This window comes from Glycine soja, chromosome 6 (assembly GCF_004193775.1).
Source record: "Glycine soja cultivar W05 chromosome 6, ASM419377v2, whole genome shotgun sequence".
NCBI classification, from domain to species: domain Eukaryota; kingdom Viridiplantae; phylum Streptophyta; class Magnoliopsida; order Fabales; family Fabaceae; genus Glycine; species Glycine soja.
The window spans coordinates 41,867,080-41,890,105 of NC_041007.1; the positions used below are offsets into that span (position 1 = coordinate 41,867,080).

Consider the following 23,026-nt stretch of genomic DNA (forward strand, 5'->3'; position numbering starts at 1 on the left):
TCAAATCTGGTAGTGATATAAGCATTGCCATATCCTAACAAACATTAAAGAATAAAAAATATCCTACTTTCTCTTTATTGTTAACAGGGTGTGATGATGTATTACAGGAAGAGAGGTTTTAATCAAAGCAGTGGCACAATCAATTCCTTCCTATGCCATGAGCTGTTTCATGTTGCCTAAGTCTTTATGCTCACAAATTGAGAGTGTTTAACTGCAAGGTTGTTTTGGGATAAGCTTGCTAGAGCCAAGAAAGAAGCAGGCCTTGGATTTAGGATCACAACAGCTTTCAATATGATCTCAATCTGAAAGCAGTGGTGGAGAATCATGTGTGCGGAAAATACCTTGCATGCAGCTACTTTGGAAAGCGAAATATTTCCGACATGTTCATCCTTTGCAAGCCAAGGTCAGCCAAAACGCTAGTTTTATGTGGAGAAGCATGATGGATTGTAAATGGATTATGGATGAAGGGACAATGTGGAATTGGTAATGGCCAAAGTACCAGAATTTGGCATGATAAATGGGTAACAAATCTGAGTGGTAACCATATTTTCTGCCCCATACCTGATATAATGTTGACCCAGAGGCTTGTGTAGCCTTTCTTTTCTCTGAAAATGGTACTGCTTAGGATAATGATAAAATCAATGTCCAAAAAACTTTAGGACCATTCCTCTCCCAAGCTGAAATACCCGTCATCTTATTTGCTGGAAGCATACAAAACATGGCATGGTTTTAAATTGCAGTCCCCATGCTGTGAGCTAGAAAACCTTTAAATTGCAGGCAAATACGGCTGATGCTGCTGCAATTGCCGTCATCATGTGATTGCGGAGTGTCAAAAATATCTTAACCTTGCAGCCACAATTGCAGTTGCGGACCGCAATTTAAAACCATGCAACATGGTAATTACACAGTTAAGTCAGGTTATTATTTGGCCATGTATAAAAATTCTGACATGCAAGCATAGACCAGTTTGAGGTCAACAGTGAGGTCAAAAGACCTTTTCCATATTCCTGTGGTCCAAAAGAACATGAATTTTGTTTGGAGAGCTAGCAGAAACATTATTCCTATTAGACAAAATCTGAAAAGAAATGGAATCACTGATGAAGATGTGTGTCCTTGTTGTGGAGATAATTCGGAGACCATTCATCATGCTCTTCTTAGATGTGATCACAGGCAAGGTGAATTTGGTTTGCATCTTGGCTATCTATTAGAATTGATCCCTCTGTCTCAAATTTCTCTGGCTGGATTAACTCTTGCATAATGTCCAAAGAAGAGTAGAGGCAACAAACTACATTTTCTGTCTCCTATGGGCCATTTGGCAAAGAAGAACATATGGGTTTTTGAGAACAAAAAGCAAATTTTGCGGCAAATTCTGGCAGTAGCAGACTCTATGTATTACCAGGCCAACACAAGCACTGGTCACAATCACACTCTCAAGAGGTAAACTGGATTCCGCCCCCAAATCATTGCATAAAAGGAAACTTTGATGCGTCTTTGAAAGATAAAAGTGGTACAGGTTTTGGGTGATTTTTTAGAGATAATTTGGGGAATGTTTTGGCTGCTGCTACTGATTTTTGTCCCCCACATTTTTCTCCAATTCTTTTTTTAAACAGACAACCTTTTTCAATCAATGCTAGAAGTTTTTTTTTACTATGCATCAGACACATTCTTTTTTTACTTAAAAACAGAACAAACACATTTTATGAGGATTAAAACGAACAAAAATGAAAAAACATTAAATTACAGGGACAAAAACTGTATTTAAGCCTTCTTTTTTACAACAGACAACCTTCGGATCTATAAGGCTTTGAATCAAATTGATAATGCCCCTCCTCGAAATTATTTTCAATCAATGTGACAAGATTGCATATCCAACCAATCAAGTTTCTCTGTTTGTGAGCTGAGTTTCAGTAAGAGAATGGGTATCATGCATGAGAGCTGATAGATTAGCAAGTTTAGCTATATATCTCCTTTAATGAAATGTTTTGGATGGAGGACTATCCCCACCAAATTGCTTCTTATATATTAGCTGATTTAAATAACATTCATTCATCTGGAATATAACAAAGGTTTTACATTAAAAAAAAATTGCTATCTCACTCAATTTAAATTGTCTAATTTCTTGAAAATACTCATTTTATTATCAACCACATTACTTGATGACATGTTTGGTCTATCTTCTGGTCTTTGTTCTATGCCTAACAAACCAATATGAATATTTCTTATTATTTCAGATGGACAAGCTCAATTATCGACTAATTAAGTCATCCATAAGTTCTCTTGGCCTTTTTTCCATCAAGAGTCTCCATGCCTGAAAATGATGTGGAAGCCACAAATCAGAGTTCATTTCCATATTAAAATGCTAAACTATTAATTTTAATCGTTTTATGGACTTGTTACTATCCCGATATAGATTGCTAACTTTTTTAGACATACATGCCCAAGAAGATTTAGGAGATGGTGTGGGTCATAAAATGCCCTAATCTTCTTCCCACTTATTATCTCTAGTACAATCACACCAAAGCCGAAAACATCAGATTTGACTGAGAAAGATCCATGTACAGCATATTCAGGAGGCATATAACCACTGCAAAACAAAACAAGAGTCTGCAATCAAACTATAAAAGTAGCTACGAAAAGGGAAGAAGAAAAACAAGTGTAGAAAAACTTACTATGTTCCCATTACTCTATTTGTATTGGTTTCATCTTGATCTAATCCAAATGTCCTAGCCATACCAAAATATGATATTTTTGGGTTCATATTACTATCAAGAAGAACATTGCTCGTTTTGAGATCCCTGTGAATGATCTTCAGTCTAGAGTCTTGACGAAGATGGAGAAGTCCTCGAGCAATTCCACCAATAATTTTAAAATGCTTAGCCCAACCTAATACGCCTTGTTGAATCTGGCAAAGTTCACTTCTAAATTAACTTGACAGCTATTTCATAGAAATTTTTGTTTTTTAAAAAAAGGATTAGAATGTGACAAAGCTCCAACCAAATATAAAGTAATCCAAGCTTCTTTTCTGCATGAATTCATATATCAACAACTTCTCATCTTGATGGACAGAACAACCAATAAGCTTTACGAGATTGTGATGTCAAAACTTTTGCAACCAACATGACTTCATTTTTTAACTCATCCAAACCTTGTCCAGATGTTTCAGAAAGCCTTTTGACTGCAATCTGTTGCCCATTTGGTAATATGCCGTGATAATGATTTTTGAAAGATTGAGATTATTTTGATGAAGAATGAGGGCATAGATTAAATTTAATTTCTGTACCTTGTACACGGATCCAAAGCCTCCTTGTCCTAATTTTTCACTTTGCGAAAAAGTCATTTGTGGTTTTAGAAATGAATGAAAAACCAAATATTTGTAAATCTATGTCATCCTTCTCACTCCTGTCCTTCGAGTATTTTGTTACTGAGTGCTCAAAATTATTAGAAGAAGTTATGCAATAAAAGAATATAAATAGAAGAGATTATCTTGGTCATCTGTAACAGTAATTAGAATTTAAATAGAAATGAAGATTAGTTACTTTCATGTTCCACTAATAATCTATTTAAATTAATATAGATAAAATTGTTAGTATTTAATTAATTATTGTAACTTTACCAGCATTGTTCCTCCTATTTCTGTAGATAAAATAAGAACTCAGCAACAGAGCCCCACAAATTGCAGCAATGGTAGAAGCAACAATCGTTGGTGTATTCTCCTCGTGCCTATCTACAGGTTCTTGACGGTTGGAACTTGGAACGATTAAAAAAAAATCTAAAATTAGAGTGATCGTAGACTATAGTTGATGGGAAGACCTTGTCCACCAGTTTCAAATTGTCTTATGTCAATGAGATCTCCAAACCACATGACACAACCACTAACTGTGCCTCTTATGTCAGAATTAGTATAGGTCATACAAGAACAATTAGTCAAACACTTTACTCTGCATTCCTCTAGACCAATGCTCTCATCCACCCAAGTATATGTTGTATCTGGAACTTTCAGGCCTTCAAATTTTACAAACCCATCTTTGTCTACGTCGTTGCAACTTAACTGTGTATTGCGGACACATCCTTGACTCCAGTCAGATGAAGCCAATGCTTGTGGTGACTTTGGACTAAACCCTATCAAACATTGGCACACTTGTGTTTCTGTAATCATGCAATTCCCATAGGCTCCACAGAGACCATAAGAGTCACAAAACTCTTTCAGTAGGATCTATGTGTTGTCCAACTTTGATCACCCTCCCACCATACATAGCGATAAACTATACCATTTTGGTTTACTACAGTTTTTTTATGACAAAATTATTTAGAAGGCTAAACGTCAAGTAAATCTCATCTTTACTGCTTACAAAATTGTAGCCAAAAATGTAGTTATTCTGTAGATAATGTAATCCACTGAAATATAGGCCATTCCAAGGTCCAAACGGCTATACCTTTTTTGTTCCTTTTGTTACATGAAGCTCAGGATAGTTATAGAGTTCTCAAACCCAATAAACGTCTCCAGGATATGGATCATCTGGACTCTTCCAAGAAGTTAGTTTCCATGAACGCTTCTGGGTTTGTTTCTCCCTCATTTCTTATGACAAGATTGCCACTGTCCAAGAGCTCCACCACCAGATTCTGTGCTTGTTTGCGAGAGTTGTTGGTGTATCAAACCAAAGAACCATTTTGTGTGATAACAAGATTACCTGTGGTGTTGATTGTTAAGATGCCTGAGGAATCATTGATGGGGTTGGCCCTATTAGCAGCCCAAACCACTGACTGAAATGGGATGTTCTTGTACCAAATTCCCAAGCAACGTTTCTGGGAACTACCTGGGCTGAAAAACCCAAGTTCAAATTTTCCACCTTTCGACACCAAACTATGTCCCATTTAATCCAGCATACCTTTTTTCTCAACAAGGCCATTCCATAGAAATCTCTGCTGAATTCCTATTAACTATATTCAGCACCTCCTTCAAGGCTTTGAAGAAGGAGAAGAAGAAGAGGGGCAGGATGCCAGGAACAGAATTTATAAGTGTAATGTGACACCCCATTGAAAGGTTCCTACCTTTCCAGGAAGCTAATCTCGACTCAAACACTTTAATTATCGGCTTCCATGTTTCATATCTACAAGGATTTGCCCCAATTGGAATTATCTTTAAACCAGAGACCGTTTTGAAGCTGCGTAGAATCACCTTTAGGGCCCAAGAGTTATCATGCGATGCTTCTCCTATGGCCAGGGAGTCATCAGCATACTGTAATATAGAGAAAAGAATGTCTTGGCTGCATGAAAGGCCTCTGAATATCAGGAAAAGAAAAGGGGACTGAGGGTCCCCTTGTATGCCACAAAAGATGCTGTTGTTGCCCGGGGTAGCTTTGCATTAGAGAAAAACTCTTGAACAGCATCAAACAAATCCACTTCAATAGTTTCCTAGCAGGACTTGAAAATTTCCAAAGAAAAGCCATCGGGGGCAGGACTTTTGCCCCCATCAGCTCCACACCGCTGCAACAACTGCAAGACCAAGCCTCCTGACATCTTCCTGTGCTACCTCAAAAGATAAGCCATAAAAATTGTTTGATCCATGTTGTACCTTGTTGATCTTCGCCACCGGTGCGTTCTTCTTCTTCTATGAAGTAGCATTTACATAAGTTACGTTGGGTCGAACTCTGTTTCTGATGTCTTTCTGGTGAAGCGATGAGTGGCCTACTTTTCGCAAACCCACTGAGACTATCTTCTTCTTTTATTACGGCTCATTCATCCTTGTCTCATACTTCTGACCTCTGGCAAGCCTAGGGAGATTTACCATCAACCTTTTCTCCACTAAGAACTGCTTTTCAAGAGTAAGGCATAGGATGCAAATGTTAGGGAAAAAGCTAAGGCTGGGCTTCGAGGGCCAGCTACCTCCAGAATAACGAGGGAGAAAAGGAAACAAAGGTAATTGTGGGCAAAATTATTCATATTCATTGCTTGTTATTTACAATCCTATATATAGCATTCCTGATAACAGAATTGATGCCATTCGTACAAGGAATATTACGAAAGATTGCGAAATATCAAATTGGATCAAATTGGTTATGTTGTGTCTGAAGGAACGAGACAAGCATTCCCCAAGCAAGATTTTCCTAACTCTGCATTTGCCCAAACTGCCCTCTGACTCAAGCGTAATCTCGAAGGTACGAAGGCCTCATAATCTTTCTCTTAGATTTTTCCTCTTTTTGCACCCCTGTATTGCTGCTTGCAGCTGATGTCTCCTTGTTACTTGTTTCTGCTGGTCTATCATCTCTTGGCCCTTGCAGAACCACCTTGTCCTCAAGGTGGTAGTCTTCACGCAATTGGTTCCAATCTTCCCAGGTTGTCTCATCAGGGGATAACCCCGTCCACTGAACTAGGACCTGCCATGTATTAACGTCTACCGGAGAGCGTCTATAATCCAGGATAGCTAAAGGAGTAACCATGGGTTGATCTCCCACGAATTGTTGTGGTAAAGGCGATGTGTCAACCTGCTCCGGTGACCCGTTAAATGGTTTAAGACAAGAACAGTGGAACACTGAATGAATTTTTGCCTCTGCCGGCAGCTGGAGACGGTAAGCAACTTCTCCGACCCGTTCTATAACCTGGAATGGCCCATAATATCGTTTGGCTAATTTCCCAGAACTCGTCGGAGAACCCTTCGCCGATGTTTGACGTCATGGTCTCAATCTAAGCAACACCCAGTCACCTGGGTTGTAGTGAATTTCTCTGCGCTTATTATCCGCATACTTCTTCATCTGCTCCTGAGCTTTGACAAGCTTCTTTCAAATTTCTTGGAAAGTGTGGTCCCTGTCTATGAGAATTTCGTCCACCGCATCGATTTTCGAAGTTCCGGCAATGTACTCCGGAAAACTGAATGGTTTGCGGCCATAAGTTATCTCATATGGTGAAGTACCAGTGCTAGCAGTCCACGATGAATTGTGGGACCACTCCACCCATGGCAGCAATTTCCCCCAAGTTCCCGGCCACCGGTGTACGAACGCACGAAGATATTGCTCAATTACCATATTCAACACCTCTGTTTGGCCATCACTTTGAGGGTGATAAGCCGAACTCATCCTTAATAATGTCCCACTTAGCCGAAAGAGTTCTTGCCAAAAATTGCTTATAAACAGCGGGTCTCGATCAGAAACCAAACTTCGTGGTAATCCATGGAGCTTGACCATAATGTTGATGAACAACAGAGCCACCGTGTGCGCTGTGTGTGCTGAAGGAAGCGTGCCTAAGTGAGTTCCTTTAGAAAACCTGTCCACCACTACAAGAATGACCGTATGACCATGATACGCTGGGAGTCCGATAATGAAATCTAACGAGAGGTCTTCCCATGGCTTGCTCAGAGCTGGTAACGGACATAGTAGTCATGCTGCCCTCTTTGTCTCATATTTAGTAACTTGACATTCTACACAATTAGTCACAAATTTCGTGACATCATCTCGGATCCCCGGCCAATAGAAGTTCTCAGTTAATCGAGCTAATGTCTTGACAATTCCCGCATGACCCCCAGTCGGTATTGCATAGAACTCAGTGAGGAGGACAGGGATAATCGGAAGGTCTCGGGTCAACCATATACGGCCTTTATGAATGATGAGGTCTCGTGTTACTAAGAATTCAGGATGAGTGGAGGGTGATTCGCGAATGTCCTGAAGCTTCTGCTGGTACCCACTGTGATTAGTCAATTGACGGCGCAAGTCTTCTATGAAAGTCAAAGAAGGGACTGAAAGTATCATGAGTTTGGTGGCAGATTGTTCCGGCAACCATGAGAGAGCGTCAGCCACCTGATTGTTCAGACCAGACCGATAGTGGATGACATAGTCATATCCCAGTAAACGTGCGAGATAGACATGCTGTTCCGACGTTTGGATGGCCTGCGTCAATAACTCCTTAAGGCTTCGATGATCGGTGAGGATTGTGAAGCGTTGACCAAGCAAGTATTGTCGCCATTTCTTCACTGCAGTGGTTATGGCGCAGAGTTCCCGTACATATGTCGAAGCATGTAGCAGCTTAGGGGAAAAGGGTTTACTAAAGAAGGCTATTGGTCTTCCCCGTTGCGACAAAACAGCGCCCATACCGACACCAGACGCGTCAGTCTCCACCGTGAAAGGATGAGTAAAGTCTGGAAGGATAAGAACAGGGGCGGTGGATAAAGCTTCCTTCAGATGAGTAAAAGCGGTCTGGATTTGGTCCGTCCACACCAAAGGATCCTTAGTGGTTGCCTTTACCAGAGGGTCAGCGATAGTGGCATAGCTTCTGATAAACCGGCAATAAAATCCGGCGAGGCCAAGGAAGCTTCGTAAAGCTCTGGTTGATTGAGGAATAGGCCACTGACGAATTGTCTCCACTTTAGAAGCAACGGGTTCCACCCCTCTTATCGAGACCACATGGCCAAGATACTCAACTTCAGGCTGCGCAAAGAAGCATTTAGAAAACTTCAAAACAAATTGGTGTTCAAGCAATACCTGAAATGTCGTTTGTAGGTGAGAGAGATGCTCATCCAGGGATCCACTATATATCAGGATGTCATCGAAGAAGACGATGACAAACTGCCACAAATATGGCCAGAATATGGTGTTCATAGTCTCCTGAAACGACGACGGCGCATTGCAGAGCCCAAAGGGCATTACCTTAAATTCGTAATGCGCATGGTGCGTGCGAAATGCGGTCTTTGGAATATCGGCTGAATGCATGCGGATTTGATGGTAACCACTAAGCAAATCAAGTTTTGAGAAGCATCGCGCACCTCCGAGCTCATCGAGAAGCTCATCAATGGTGGGGATAGGAAATCTATCCTTCACCGTAACTGAATTCAGAGCCTTGTAGTCTACGCAGAAGCGCCATGATCCATCTTGTTTCCTGACCAACAAGACTGGGGACGAGAAAGGACTCGTACTGGGTTGAATTAACCCTATCTGAAGCATCAACTCCACCTGAAGCTCAATTTCACGTTTTTGAACATGGGGATACCTGTACGGACGCACATTCACAGGGGAAGAGTGGGGAAGGAGATGAATGTGATGGTTCGTCTCTCTGGGTGGTGGCAACGAATGTGGTTCCTGGAACAGAGAAGCAAAGTGGGTCAGGAGATCTTTAATTGCAGAAAGGACCTGGGTAGGTGTTTGTTGAGGAGTCTCCGACGATGTCATAGAAACATGCAAGTAGAGAGCATCTTCATGTCGGTGACAAAACCGACGAAATTGAGGAAGAGTAAGCATGTGCAAGCTTGCATCCCTGTTGCCATTCAATTGTACCAAACATCCCTCATGAAAGAATTGCATACATAAGGTCGTATAATCCGTTAGGATGGGCCCCAAGGATTTGAGCCATTGAACTCCTAGGACAACGTTGGCTCCGGCAATAGGAAGCACATACAAATCAACTGTGAATTGGGCTCCCTGAATTGTGATGGAGACACGTGGGCACATGTGACTGCAGACCAAGTGTTGACCGTTGTCGATCATGACCCGTAATGGAGGTATGTCTTGACATGGTAACCACAATTGCGTGACCAGCTGCTCTTGTATAAAATTGTGAGTGTTGCTGCCGTCAACAAGGAGGATGACGTGGTGGTCTGAAATGATGCCCACCAAACGCAGCGTTTCAGGAGCTACATTACCCGCAAGAGTGTTAAGGCTAATTTGGGCCGGGTTGATATCGGGTGGATCAGGTGGGTCAGGGTCCGGGTCAGCTGGGTTTAAATTGGGTAGAGGAGGGTCGTCTTCAGCAGCTATGATCAGAAAAACCCTAGAGGCACATTTGTGTCCTCTGTGGTATTTTTCGTCACACGAAAAACACAGACCACGTTCCCGGCGAGACGCGACCTCTTCCGGGGATAGACGTTTCACGGGAGGCAGGGTACGCGGCGGGGCAGTGAGTAAGGGTGCAGGCGCGGTTGAAATTGCGGTGGGGAAGAAAGATTTGGGTGAGGGAGTGGGAGGGGAAGGGCGGATGAAAGGGGGTTGGGTCGTAGGTGCAGGGTTCCTGGGTTTAGGCGGAAGGCGGTGGTCCAGAAACTTCTCCTCCTGAAGTTTCGCAAGGCCCGCCGCCTGGGCTAAGGTGAGTGGTTGCAGTGCCTGGACGTCACGGCGGATGTCAGGGGACAATCCAGAAACAAAGCTGAGAAGGAAGGGTGGTGGAAGCCCGACGACATGAGTTGCGAGGTCCTCAAATTCTGCAAGGTAATCCCCTACGGTCCCCTTCTGTGTGAGCTTGAAGAGGGCCTCTGTGGGGTCCTCATATTGTGATTGAGCAAATCTAGCCTGTAGTGCTTGCAGGAAAACCGGCCAAGACGTAAGTTGCCCATTGCTGGTCATCCATTGGAACCAAGCAAGGGCACGTCCATCCATGGCAAAGGATGCAATGGTCAAGCGGTCTTGAAAGGGGGTGCTGTGATATTCAAAAAACTGGTTTATTTTAAAAATCCAGCCGTTTGGGTCTGTGCCATCAAACCGGGGCACGTCTAATTTCATTTTATGTGTGGTTGCAGGGGATGGGCTACGGAGGGGAGGGTTGGTGGAATCGAAGGGAGAAGAAGAGGGTGAAGGTTGGGACGGAGGTAGACGATGAAGCAACTCATCGATTTTGGTGGTGAGTGGGAGATGTTGTTGAGCAAGAAGAAGCAAAGCATCTTCAAGCTTGGTGATTGACCTAGGAGGGTCCGAGGTGGACATGGCAACGAGAGCACCAATTTGTTAGGGAAAAAGCTAAGGTTGGGCTTCGAGGGCCAGCTACCTCCAGAATAACGAGGGAGAAAAGGAAACAAAGGTAATTGTGGGCAAAATTATTCATATTCATTGCTTGTTATTTACAATCCTATATATAGCATTCCTGATAACAGAATTGATACCATTCGTACAAGGAATATTACGAAAGATTGCGAAATATCAAATTGGATCAAATTGGTTATGCTGTGTCTAAAGGAACAAGACAAGCATTCCCCAAGCAACATTTTCCTAACTCTGCATTTGCCAAAACTACCCTCTGACTCAAGCGTAATCTCGAAGGTACGAAGGCCTCATAATCTTTCTCTTAGATTTTTCCTCTTTTTGCACCCCTGTATTGCTGCTTGCAGCTGATGTCTCCTTGTTACTTGTTTCTGCTGGTCTATCAGCAAACGTCCTGTACATCTACGAATCGTGCGAAGCCAAAACGATTTCCATGTTTATCCCTCTTCCCCGGAATAAACACCTCTTGAATTTCCCAGTAGCTTTGAAAAGTTTCCCACGTATCTTTGGCATTGAAAGAATCTGGAAAATTAGATAAAAACAAAGTGCTTGTGTTCGAGTTGTCATTTGTAGCCTGCTTGTGACTGCTACTGACTACATCCGGGATGCTCTTGTGGAATCTTGATTTTTTTCCTAGTTTTTTCCTTGTGACATTTGTCCGATGTTTTTCCATCACTCTCTTATCAACTACAACTCTGATTAGGACTAAAGATAAAGAAGCTATGCTAGATGTGTCGGTTCTGATGCATTTCGGTTATTCACACAAATAAGTTTTACAGCAAGTTTCTTAAGTACAAAAATTATGGAAGCCCCTCATTGAGAGAGTAAAAGGTTATCATGAATTTAAAAAGATAATTAGCATCATTAGCCTACACTAGTTGTATAAACACAAACATCCTTTAACCAAACTTACAAGTAGTCAGAAAATAAAAATTGCATATACATTATATTTTATTATAAAAGTTGTTAAAAACCCCATTTTCTAAGACTCCTCCTTGAGATTTTTGTTCAATACTCCAAGCTTTGATTTCTAAACTTAAAACTTTGCTTTGGTAAAGGGTTTTGTCGTAATGTTTGCAATATCAATATTTTTTTAATTGCAAAGCTCTAAGATGGTTTCCTTTGATTTCTTTGCTTCTCCTATAGAACTATACTTCACTTTGATGTGTTTAGTCCTTCCATTTTGAATAGGATTATTTGTTATGACAAAAGCTGACTTGTTTCCCATTTAAATAGCAGTCAATGCATTTTGAATGTGGCAAACATCTAATCAAATCTTCCTTAGATAAATGTTCTTGTAGCACTCTTTCACGGGTTAAATCAGATCATAGCCTAACTTTTGTGCAGTTTCAGAAAACTGAAAAGGTTTTTGCTTCACCTTTTATGTTTCTAAAAATTTGGACTTCCCATACTGACGGTTAGAGACTGCAGGTTTCAGAGGTCTGGAATAAGGAGGTTGTTGGCTGCCCCATGTATGTGTTGAGCCACAAATTAAAATGTTAGAAAGCTGAACAAAAAAGGCTAGAACATATTAGTGTTATTATTATTTATTTTACCTTAGTTTTAGTTTTATTTTCATTCCTTACTATTTTTCAAAAGTTACTTATAAAAATAATTGTATGTTTCAAACATTAAATATTATTTTTATGTATTTATTAACTTATTAAAGATGTCACCAATTATTTGTATTTATTATTAATCTTTAATATAATATTAACTATTACATTCTATTTTTTCTTTGTAATAATAATTATATTATTACATCTATTTCAAATTAATAATATTTAATTGATGTTTATTATTCTTTATGGTCTAAATGTATAAGGATATTAAGTTATAACTTCTTATGATTGACCTTTATAAAAAAATTGTTGTATTATTATTGTTATTATTATCATTATTCTTATTATTGTGTAATATTTATTATCAATTTAATTATTTAAATTATTTATTGTAAGTTTTATCATATATTTCAAAAATAAAAATATTTTTTTAAAATTAATTATGTTAATGATAATTGTTAAATTATTTACATTGATAACTTATATTTTAAAGAAAATAAATTATTCAATTGATAGTTAAAAATTATCATTCATATAATTCGACAATTGATTTGAGTAGGAAAAATAAAAATTTGTAATGAAATTATTCAAAATATGATTGATAAAAAAATTAAAATTGTCACAATAATAGAATCTCTTCATGTTTTGTTGAGCAAATATAATGTAAAAGTAAGATTTACAATACAGTAGTTATAGAAGAAAAAACATGAAACATATATAAAAATTGAACAATAATAATAATAATTAAAACATATAATAACATAACACTAAAATGAAGAAGAAAGAACAACCGAAGCAATTCTTGCAAAGCAGAAAGAAAAAAAATAATGAAAGACAAAGAAAAAAATGGTTCATGTAACAACTTTTTAATAAAAGCATAACATTGATCAACAAAAATATTTTAAGAAATAATTAGTCCTAAAATCAAAATATAAATAAAAAACAATATAAATAAAAATTTAAACAATTTTTTTTATCAATGATGAATATAGATCCACATTATACTTTATTAATCTAAAAGATAAATTTTGATTTTTGATGATGATCGATAACATGTTCAAAGTATCATTTCATACATATAAATGAACAATAAAAGAAATTATGATATCATATCAAAACATAAATTAACATAACAATAAAATTAAGATAAAAAAACAACAAGGGTGATATTTGAGAAGAAAAAATAATGATAAAAGACAAAGAGTAACATATACCTTATCAAATATGGTACCCAATTTTCACTTGTCATTCCTTATAAAATGTATTTGATAAATTATTCATAAAAGAACTTTTTAATAAAAATATGATATTGATTCAAATGTACATTCAATATCGCAAAAATCATTAAAAAAAGTTAGACTCAAAATCAAAATATAAATATAAATAACACTAAAATAAAAATTTAAACAAATGATTTTTTTATCAATTATGAATATAGATCCACATTTTACCTTACCGATTTAAAAGAGTTAAATTCTCAATTTTGATGATGATCAATAACACATTTAAATATAATTTTTATACATAAAAATAAAAATAAAGAATGAAAGAAATCATATTATAATAATGAATAAAAAAGGAAATAGAAAGCATACTAAAAAGAAATTGTGTGGATATTTACAATCCTTTAAAGTAGAATTTATATAAAAATGAAATCATCAATTTGATAATGAACATGAAGATGATAATGTAATTTTAATTATAATCAATCACTATAAACATTATTAACTTTAAAAATAATTTCATTATTAAAAGCTTTAAATAATAGTAAATTTTTATAAAGAATCAACTGAAAAAAGCAAGAAACAAATAATATATTATATTATTTTAACATATAATAATAATGTCTATTACTTTATTATATATAAAAATAATAACGTCTTAGACAATTTTAATATATATATATATATATATATATATATATATATATATATTATTTTACCTATATAATATTATAAATGTTTTTAGTTGTTTTGTGAAATATATACTTTAATGTATCTTAAATTTTTAAAAAATAAAATTAAGCTTAGTGAAATATTTTTTAATTTACTATTAATGTGATAATTATTATTTAAAATAGTATCAAAATTATATAAATAGTGCTAATACATTTAAATGACCATGGATAAACTTAATTAAAAATTATATTTGACAAATATGTTAACTTAGAGCTCGAATTTATTTATTTATTTTACATAAAATTCAATCTTAAAACTCATTCATGTATATATAATGGTTTCATATTAATCTTATTTAATATGATTCAATAATATTTTAATACATATAACTATTGACTCGTTAGCAAGTGTATCAATTTGTTACAAATAGTAAAGTTAAAATAAAAGTCTAGTATCAAATCCACATGAACTTTTTGTAATGTATATCCAATTTGCAAGCAAGCAAGAGATAAGTAATTGAAATAGAGATAAGAAGCAAGAAAGAATTTGAATGTAAAAAGACAAGAGTAATAACATATTGGTATTCATTGAATAACTTCAATGTGGTATTAAAATAATCTAATCTATCATTTATTTACATGTATCTAATTAGTTCTAATCTAAATAATTAACATTGAATATAACTATTAATAACTTTATATGTAAATATATATGTATATATCTAATTTTTAGATTTTTTATTTTCATATTATATTATATTATTTTATAACTTTAAAGTCATGAATTTAATTTATTATTTTTTTAGAAATATATTTTAAAGTGACTGATTATAAAAATAAATAAATTTATGCATAGATAGTAATATTAAATTAGTGTAAACTTTTAGATTTATTTTATTTAATAATTTTTCCTTCCTATTAATTAAATATGTAAAATTAAATATTGTAAATAATTTAATTTTTTTATTAATATGAGAAATTATTGATTTTATTAAAATATACTAAGGGTTACTAATGAGTGTTACTTTTAATTAATACTGTGACACTGGAATGTTTAGATCTAATATGTTGGAGTCATTTGTCAAAATAAGAACATCTAACACTTTTCTATGTACAATTAGAAAAGAGTTATTATTTTTTTTTTCAAATTATCAAAATATAATATACAAATCTCTTTAATTTTATTTTATATCACTTTATATGTTTTTATTTTGAATAGTTTACAAATTTTATTTATATTTTACCAATTTATAATTAAATTTCATAAACTAATATCTAAATCTTTTACGTAATTTTTTTAATTTTATTTTAATGTACTGATTATTTTTACTCTAATTATTTGCGTAAAACTAAAAATATTTATATATTAATTATTTTTTATTTTTAGTTAAATTTTTTTGATAATTTGAAAAATAATAAATCTTGACTAATGATCCATTGAAAATAATGTTAATATAGTTAATTAAACCAAACAAGTGTTTTATTACCTTTACTATAAATAATTTTACGTAAATAATTAGAGTAAAAATAATTTATATATTAAAATCAATTTACAAAAAAATTATGTACAAATTTTCATATTAATTTATGATATTTAATTATATATTGGTACCATAAAAATAAAAATATTTAAACTATTAAAAATATTTATATATTTAAAAATGTTGATAATTTGAATAAAAATACTCTTGTCTAATAATAGATGAAAAATAATATTAATGTATTTAACTAAACAAAACAAATGTCGTAGCGATTTATTGTTTTGTTTATGAATAAAAAATTAATAGCTAGTTCAAAATAAGATCCTGATCAATATCAAGATGTCACATTAAAGTTAACATTTCACTCTCGATAATCAAGATACAAAACGAGTAAAATTACAATTTAACCTATTATAAAAGGTACTCCTTCTATTTTTATTTTAATTGCTAGATTTTTTTTAAATAAAATATTTTTATTTATTCATCATCTACAAAGTTAATGATCACATTAATTATATTTTACTTATTTTTTATTTTATAATTAATTTACCTATGCATTTATTTGTGAAATCGAAAAAAAAGAGATAAAATAAGAAACTTTACAACTATTTTATCATATTCAAAAAACTTTATTGTATTTTTTTATTAAAACATAAAAACCTTAAAAATAACATGAAAAGGAATGGAGAGAATATAAATATAAGTATCATCAATAATAACTCTAAATTAGTGGTAATTGATATTAAAAATTTAAATAAATTATAAATAATTTTTATTTGTATTACTATTAAAGCCACAAGTAACAAATAATAGAAATTAAGATAATATTATAAAATTTATTTAAAATATCATTATGAATAAGTTGATTAATAAATACAATATAAAAAATCATATATATAAACAAATATTATATATAATCTTCAATCCAATGTGAATTGAATAAAAATAACAGTAATAGGGAATACAAACCTGATTTTACGCCACCAAGCTTATTCAAAATTTGGATCAGTTCCCTTTATGGCACTTGTGAATTGTTGGGATGAGTGAAGGACGACTCAAATGAATAAAATGACAAAAGAAATGATGATTCTATAGGCTAAGATTTTGAAATTCATTTAGCAACAACTTGATTGTCTTTTTCTGGGAGGTGGTTGCATCATTTTTTCTCCCTTCTGCTGACATTATTCCTTTCTTTCTTTTTCCTTCATTTTCTTCAATTTCCCCAAATTTGCGCTTCCTAGCCCCAAATTTGCGCTTCCTAGCCGACCATTCTATATCCCCTATATATACCCAGCGATATCCATATTTCTTCACCTCAGCATATGATTCTTTGAACCTTATCCCTTCATTATCACATTTCAAAAGCAATCTGCCAAGATATTTGTGCTTCAGATGGAAATCTGCAATGATGTCAAGTCGATCAACATAGAATAGACACATGTGATCTGATTTGTCTAAAACAAGTTCTCGATCTACATCTCCATATAAATCCACTGGAATATCACCAAACAAAGGAAATGACCATTCTGCTTCTGAAAAACCCATCGCTGAGAGTGTTTCATGAGGTACGACGAATATTGCACAAAACGCAACGCCAATCCAATTATGGTGATGCATAACAGGAGATGCGTCTAAGCTTACACAATTTCCCTCATGCTCATTATTGAACCACCTTCGTATTTCACTTCCTGGACTAACACTTTCAATCTTGTATTTCACCTGGTACTGCAGAGACATCTATATGTTATTTCCTGATTCCTATACACAAAAAAGGAGAGAGAAAGAGATGGGAGGAGCAAAGGAGGAACATGCATGCAAACCTGAAACAATTGCATCATCCATGAAAAAGCCATGTCAGTGCAGCGTTCCCTATCAACTAATTCTGGGCAGTTAAAAATGTATAATCCTGTTTGTCTTAGTGCACAATACGATGAATCAGTTACGAAGCCAATCCGTGAAGGGAGCTCAGGCAAAGATTTCAACTGCTTGCAATGTTGTAACTTTAAACAGACCAGTTTGGAAAGCTTCTTGAGGTTGGGCAGTGTAGCAAAATTGTTACCACTTAAATCTAGCCTTTCTAAGCAACTCATAATTCCAATAGCATCAGGGATTTCAACTAAATTACAGAAACTTAGATCAAGTTCACGCATCCATGGAAATATTGGGGAGGAAGGCATTAAGCAACTAACTGATTTTTGATGTTGTCTGGAGTAGGAAGATGTTGATTGGAAATGAATAGGAGCTCCATCTATATCAATCTTCTTCAATTGCTCTGCATCCCTTAGTTCATAAAATAACTCGGTGTTGTACAGTTTTGAACAGCCAGAGAGAATCAGATATTGAAGAGAATTGAGGCCTAGTATGCTATTGGGTAAGCTTACTAGATTTTTGCAGTTTTTCAAATTCAATCTTCTGAGCTTTTTTAGAAGACCGATGGATGGATCAATGTGTCTGAGTTTTTTACATCCTTCGAGATCTAGATTTTGAAGAATTAGATCCTCTCCAAATGGTGGCAACTTGATAAGACTTTTGCAATTTCTCAAATTCAGAGAAGTAAGCTTTCGTGAAAGAACAACGGACAGACCGATCTCTTCGAGTTGTATACATCCTTCGAGATCAAGTCTCTCAAGATACAGGGCATCTCCAATATATGGCATTTTAATTAGATTTTTGGAGCCAGAGAGATTCAAACGCCTCAAATTGGGTAGAGGCTACAATGCAAGGCCAATAGTAGGAAACAAAATTAATAATGACATTCAGCCTTTTTTTGTTTCTTTAATTAAATAGATTCATAAGAAAGTTTACCTTTTTATTTGTTTATTTAAATAAAAACAATATAGAAAAATAATAATAATAATTGATACTACCTTTGTGCCTTCCCAAAGTTGTTTGATGTTGCTTCTAGGTAGAATCAACTCAACAAGTTTGTCCGGCTCAATACTTGGTGACAAACACTCAAAAGGATACTTTGGCCAACGAAGATATCCTAATTCATTGGAAAGCTTAGCAAGTGTTCCTGAAAAATTGATTTCGATTTTGAAGCCAGCTATCCTATATCCAAATATGAGAAGCTTAAGGCTACTCATTGTTGATAGAGCATCAACCCTCATTGTTGATAGAGCATCAACCCTCATTGTTCTTGTTCGAAAAATGCCATATGGATCTTCAATTATTATGACCTCAACATTTTTTGCTACCTTGAACATTGCAAAGAGGAAAGAAAAAGTTAGATCTTTGGAAATATTTACAAATTCTAGAATAATAGGAGGACTTTATATTTATAAATTATTCTACCTTATTATTTGACATAACTTTAAGGAAATCTTTAAAATCCCACAACCTGCTCCACTTCCATGGCTTCCTAGGTGATTTTTCTCTAACAATATACTTGCCCAAATCGCGCAACAAGTCATGCATTTGAATCCACCTCGAATCCATGGTTATGAGTGATTTATCAACGAGAACTTGTAGGCCATATTCGGGATTAAATCCACGAAAATCTAGAACTTCCTTCACATATTTCACATCATCCTCATTGAAGAAATTGAAGAAACATGCAATATCTAGAAATATTTCCTTGTGTGTATCCTCTAATTGATCAAAACTTATTCGCAACACATCCATAATACTTTTACTTTTATTTTCTCTTAACGAAGCCAGTGCACTCCTCCAATGTAAGACATCTTTATCAAATAAAGATGAGCCTAACACTTCAATTGCTAAAGGATGACCTTGACAATGTGATAATACATCATAAGTCAAATTTTCAAAATCACTCATAATATAATTATTTTTGAATGCTTTTTTGCAAAACAATCGAACAGCATCATTGTAATTCAATGGTTTCACTTGGTAAATAAGATCTACTCCATGTGCCTTCAATATTTGTTTATCTCTAGAAATTATAATGACTATGCTTCCTCTACCTAGACATTTGCGTAACAGATCAACTCTACCCCCAGTAAACATATCAAGTTGTTTATCTTGATCAGCATTGTCAAGAACTATAAGTGCCTTTGCATTGGATAGCCTCTCCCATACCAGAAGTGTTCCATTAGATACATTGCAAATCTCTAGATTTCTTTCATTTAGAGACTGAGAAAGTAACTCTTTTTGTACACCTAATGTACCATAACCTTGATAAAGTTTGCTTACATCATCAATATAACAACGAGAATTAAATTGATGAGAGATTCTTTCATATAAAGCTCGACCAAGAGTGGACTTTCCTATTCCACCCATCCCAGTAATTCCAACAACTCGAACATCATCATTAACCGGCCCCAGACATATTAGCTTTGATAATTTAGCAAAATGAGATTCCATCCCAACTAGATTATCATATGGAAGAGTAGAAAATTTGCAACCCAAGATATTTTTTATCTGCTGAACAATTTCTTCAATCACAGGATGTTGTTGCCTAAAAGTTTAAAGAAAACAAAGAATGACAAATCATCACTTAAGGGAATCAAAACAGAGCGTACATGCATAGAAGAAGACAATAACATATATAGTACTTTTTTTCATTTTTAAAATATTATTTGTATTAAACATGTATAATAAATGTTGACCCAATCTCCAGTTTAAAGGTTGTAATAAGTAATACATTCAAGATAACAGCATTAGTAAGAAATGATAAAAATATATTGTATATGCACGTAACAAACCAACAGAAGATTACTTACTTATTTCTGATATCCCAACCAGAGAGACTGGCTACTTGTTCCAGAACTTCTCTCCATGTTTTAATTTCCTTCTCTTGGAACCTGGAACTTTGTTGGTGTTGGGCAAAGGCTTTCTGATAGTCTCCACTCTGATTTCGCACTTGTGATGGATCAACATCATAAAAAATAGGCAGAAGAGGTCTGTGTGATGTTTGAATGCAATCCCAGATATGTGCTAGTTCACGCAGGCACCAAGTTGAGGAAGCATAGTCCTTTGAAAAGACAACAACGAAAACATGAGACCCTTCAATGGCTCGTATTAGCTCTGGTGCTATGGATTCGCCTTTCCTGATGTCTTTATCATCTTTGAAGGCCTCGATGCCTTGTTTTTTCAGAGCTCCAAAAAGAAAACCGGTGAAGCTGTTGCGTGTGTCTTCACCGCGGAAGCTCACAAACACGTCATACTGAAACGAAGAAGAAGAGGTGCATTGGATGATGGCATTAGAAGTAGAAGCCATTTCAATTGCAAAACTGTGAAGGAAGAAGAGCAAGTGTTTGTGGATACAAATAATGAATCAGCTACTGAACCCACTTGCTAATGAATGGAGGGTTCAGATGATGTGAGTGGGCTCAGGCCACATATCTAACGGTGACGAAGGGAGGTTCGTGGAAAACGAGTTATGAATTTCCCCCTAATAATTTAATGAAGACTTCGTTGATGTTGCTGCTTCATCATTTCGTCGGTGCTTCCTATCAAACATTTTTTTTTTAAAATATTTTTATGTCTTTTTCTTTTACTCTTATTCTTATTGTTGACTCTCGTTAAGTACAAAAACATGCAATATTATTTTTCTAATTGTTACCTTCTCAAAATATCTGGTTATTGAGTTTGTTACTTAAATTTAGGTTTTTTGTTCCTAAGGCATGAAATATTGAAATGTGTTATTAAAGGAATTATGTTAAAAGGATTATCAAGATTTTTTTTAAGAGAAGGATTATTAATATCACAATATTTAGGTATATTTAGTTATTGATATGTGTAAGGCACATATTTCCGTCTAGTTTTGTATGAAGTTCCTTATTTCAGTTTGAATGTTGTTTCGTAGTAATTTCTTTTAATTAAGAACCTTCAGACGAAATTAGTTGTTAGAGTATTCACTTTTTAATAAAGTTTATTTTACTTCATGCATAATGAAGTTGAATTTCTTTTTCTACTTTTTTTCATTGTTCTGTTTTTTCATCCCAAAATTAAAATAAGTTGTTCGTAGCGCGATTGATGATTTGCGTTCATTTTATAGCATTTTGTCATAACTTAAGGTATTTGAGATTTCTTATTTAGAATCAAACTAATCATCTCCTAATGGGTCAGTCTACTTTGGGGGACAAAATGATATCTTCATTGATGAATTTATGTCAAGTCGATGATCAAATCTTAAACTTTAGTTAAAAGATCTAAGTATCAACTACTTTTGTCAACAATTTGTTATAGTTTGTATTATTATTCATATGTTTAATTATCAATTGTATCACTTTATTTATTTAGAATGTTAAATAAGGTCTTTTTATTTTTATAAATTTGAATCAGATTCTTTATTTTCTAAAATTTTCTTAATTTGCGTGATTTTAAATGTCTTTGTAGTTCTTTGCATTTTAAGAATGCCTCAATATGGTATTTTTTCCCGAACTTTGTAATTAATGTCGTTAACCTCACTTGAACAAAAAGGACAACCACATTGGAAAATTTTTTAAAAATAAAGAATTACATTCAGGTATTTTATAAAATGTTAGCCCTTATTGGAACTTTTAGAAATAAAATAACTTATTGAACATTCTAAATAAATAAAATTAAGTATCAAATTGATAATTTATTATTATTATTATTCTCTTTTACCACCGATTAACTATTTTAATCCTAATGTATCTTCTTATTTTTTTAATAAAAAAAAGTGTGTTTTATTCTTTGGGTATCCCGACATGACCTACTAGGAAATTTAAATATGTATTTAGTTTGAGTTGGATTTTTCATAATCATATTAAAGTACTAGTTAACATTTTACTTTACATATTAAATAATTAATTTGAGTCCAAAATTGATAATTAAAATAATTTAGTGCCTCAAATTAAATTTGTGTTCCATATTTTAGGTTGAGCTTTGTTCCGTTGTTACTAGGATATTCACTCTTTCATAACGTCCATGTTACTCGTCATAGTTTGGTTTTCTTTTTCCACATTATTATAAAGCTAATGTTAATCCATTACAATTGCCAAAAATGGAAGCAAACTTAGGGAAAAAATGTGTGTAATTCTAAAAAGCCCCTTATTGCGGTTGGTTTGGGCTATGAGTGTAAGTGGATCTGATCTGATCTGATCCACAAACTCACAAACCCATCCAATTCAACTAGTTTTTATAAATTGGATTGAGTTATTGAATGAAATTAATTTTAATTTAATAAAATTGATTATATTTCGATTGGGTTGTGGGTTTGAAGTTTTGAATCCGATCAAAACTTAATCTAATCGAATCTAATATAATGTTATGTTTTATGATTATTATTTATTTAACTATTTTGAGTTATAAAACAATGTTATGTTTTAATATTAGTGATTATTGCTTATCATATGAATAGTATTTTTCTCATTTTTTTGTCAAATAAGATATCTTACTATTTGTTGAACTTATGACTTTTTTTAA

General features: G+C 34.3%; 2 protein-coding genes across 2 annotated transcripts; both read right to left on the minus strand.

Moving 5' to 3' along the window:
* Positions 1-16,759: 16,759 nt before the first annotated feature.
* On the minus strand, positions 16,760-19,996 carry LOC114416283 (disease resistance-like protein DSC1). Its single transcript, XM_028381154.1, has 4 exons — positions 18,965-19,996; positions 18,538-18,867; positions 17,491-18,381; positions 16,760-17,395 (listed from the first exon to the last, which is right to left on the minus strand). Exons 1-4 carry the CDS (start codon positions 19,994-19,996, stop codon positions 16,760-16,762), a joined length of 2,889 nt encoding a protein of 962 aa, XP_028236955.1.
* Positions 19,997-20,096: 100 nt separating this feature from the next.
* Positions 20,097-20,942, minus strand: LOC114417002 (TMV resistance protein N-like). The gene has a single exon (XM_028382058.1). The coding sequence runs from the start codon at positions 20,850-20,852 to the stop codon at positions 20,352-20,354; it is 501 nt and encodes a 166-aa protein (XP_028237859.1). The 5' UTR covers positions 20,853-20,942; the 3' UTR covers positions 20,097-20,351.
* Between the last annotated feature and the right edge of the window lie 2,084 nt (positions 20,943-23,026).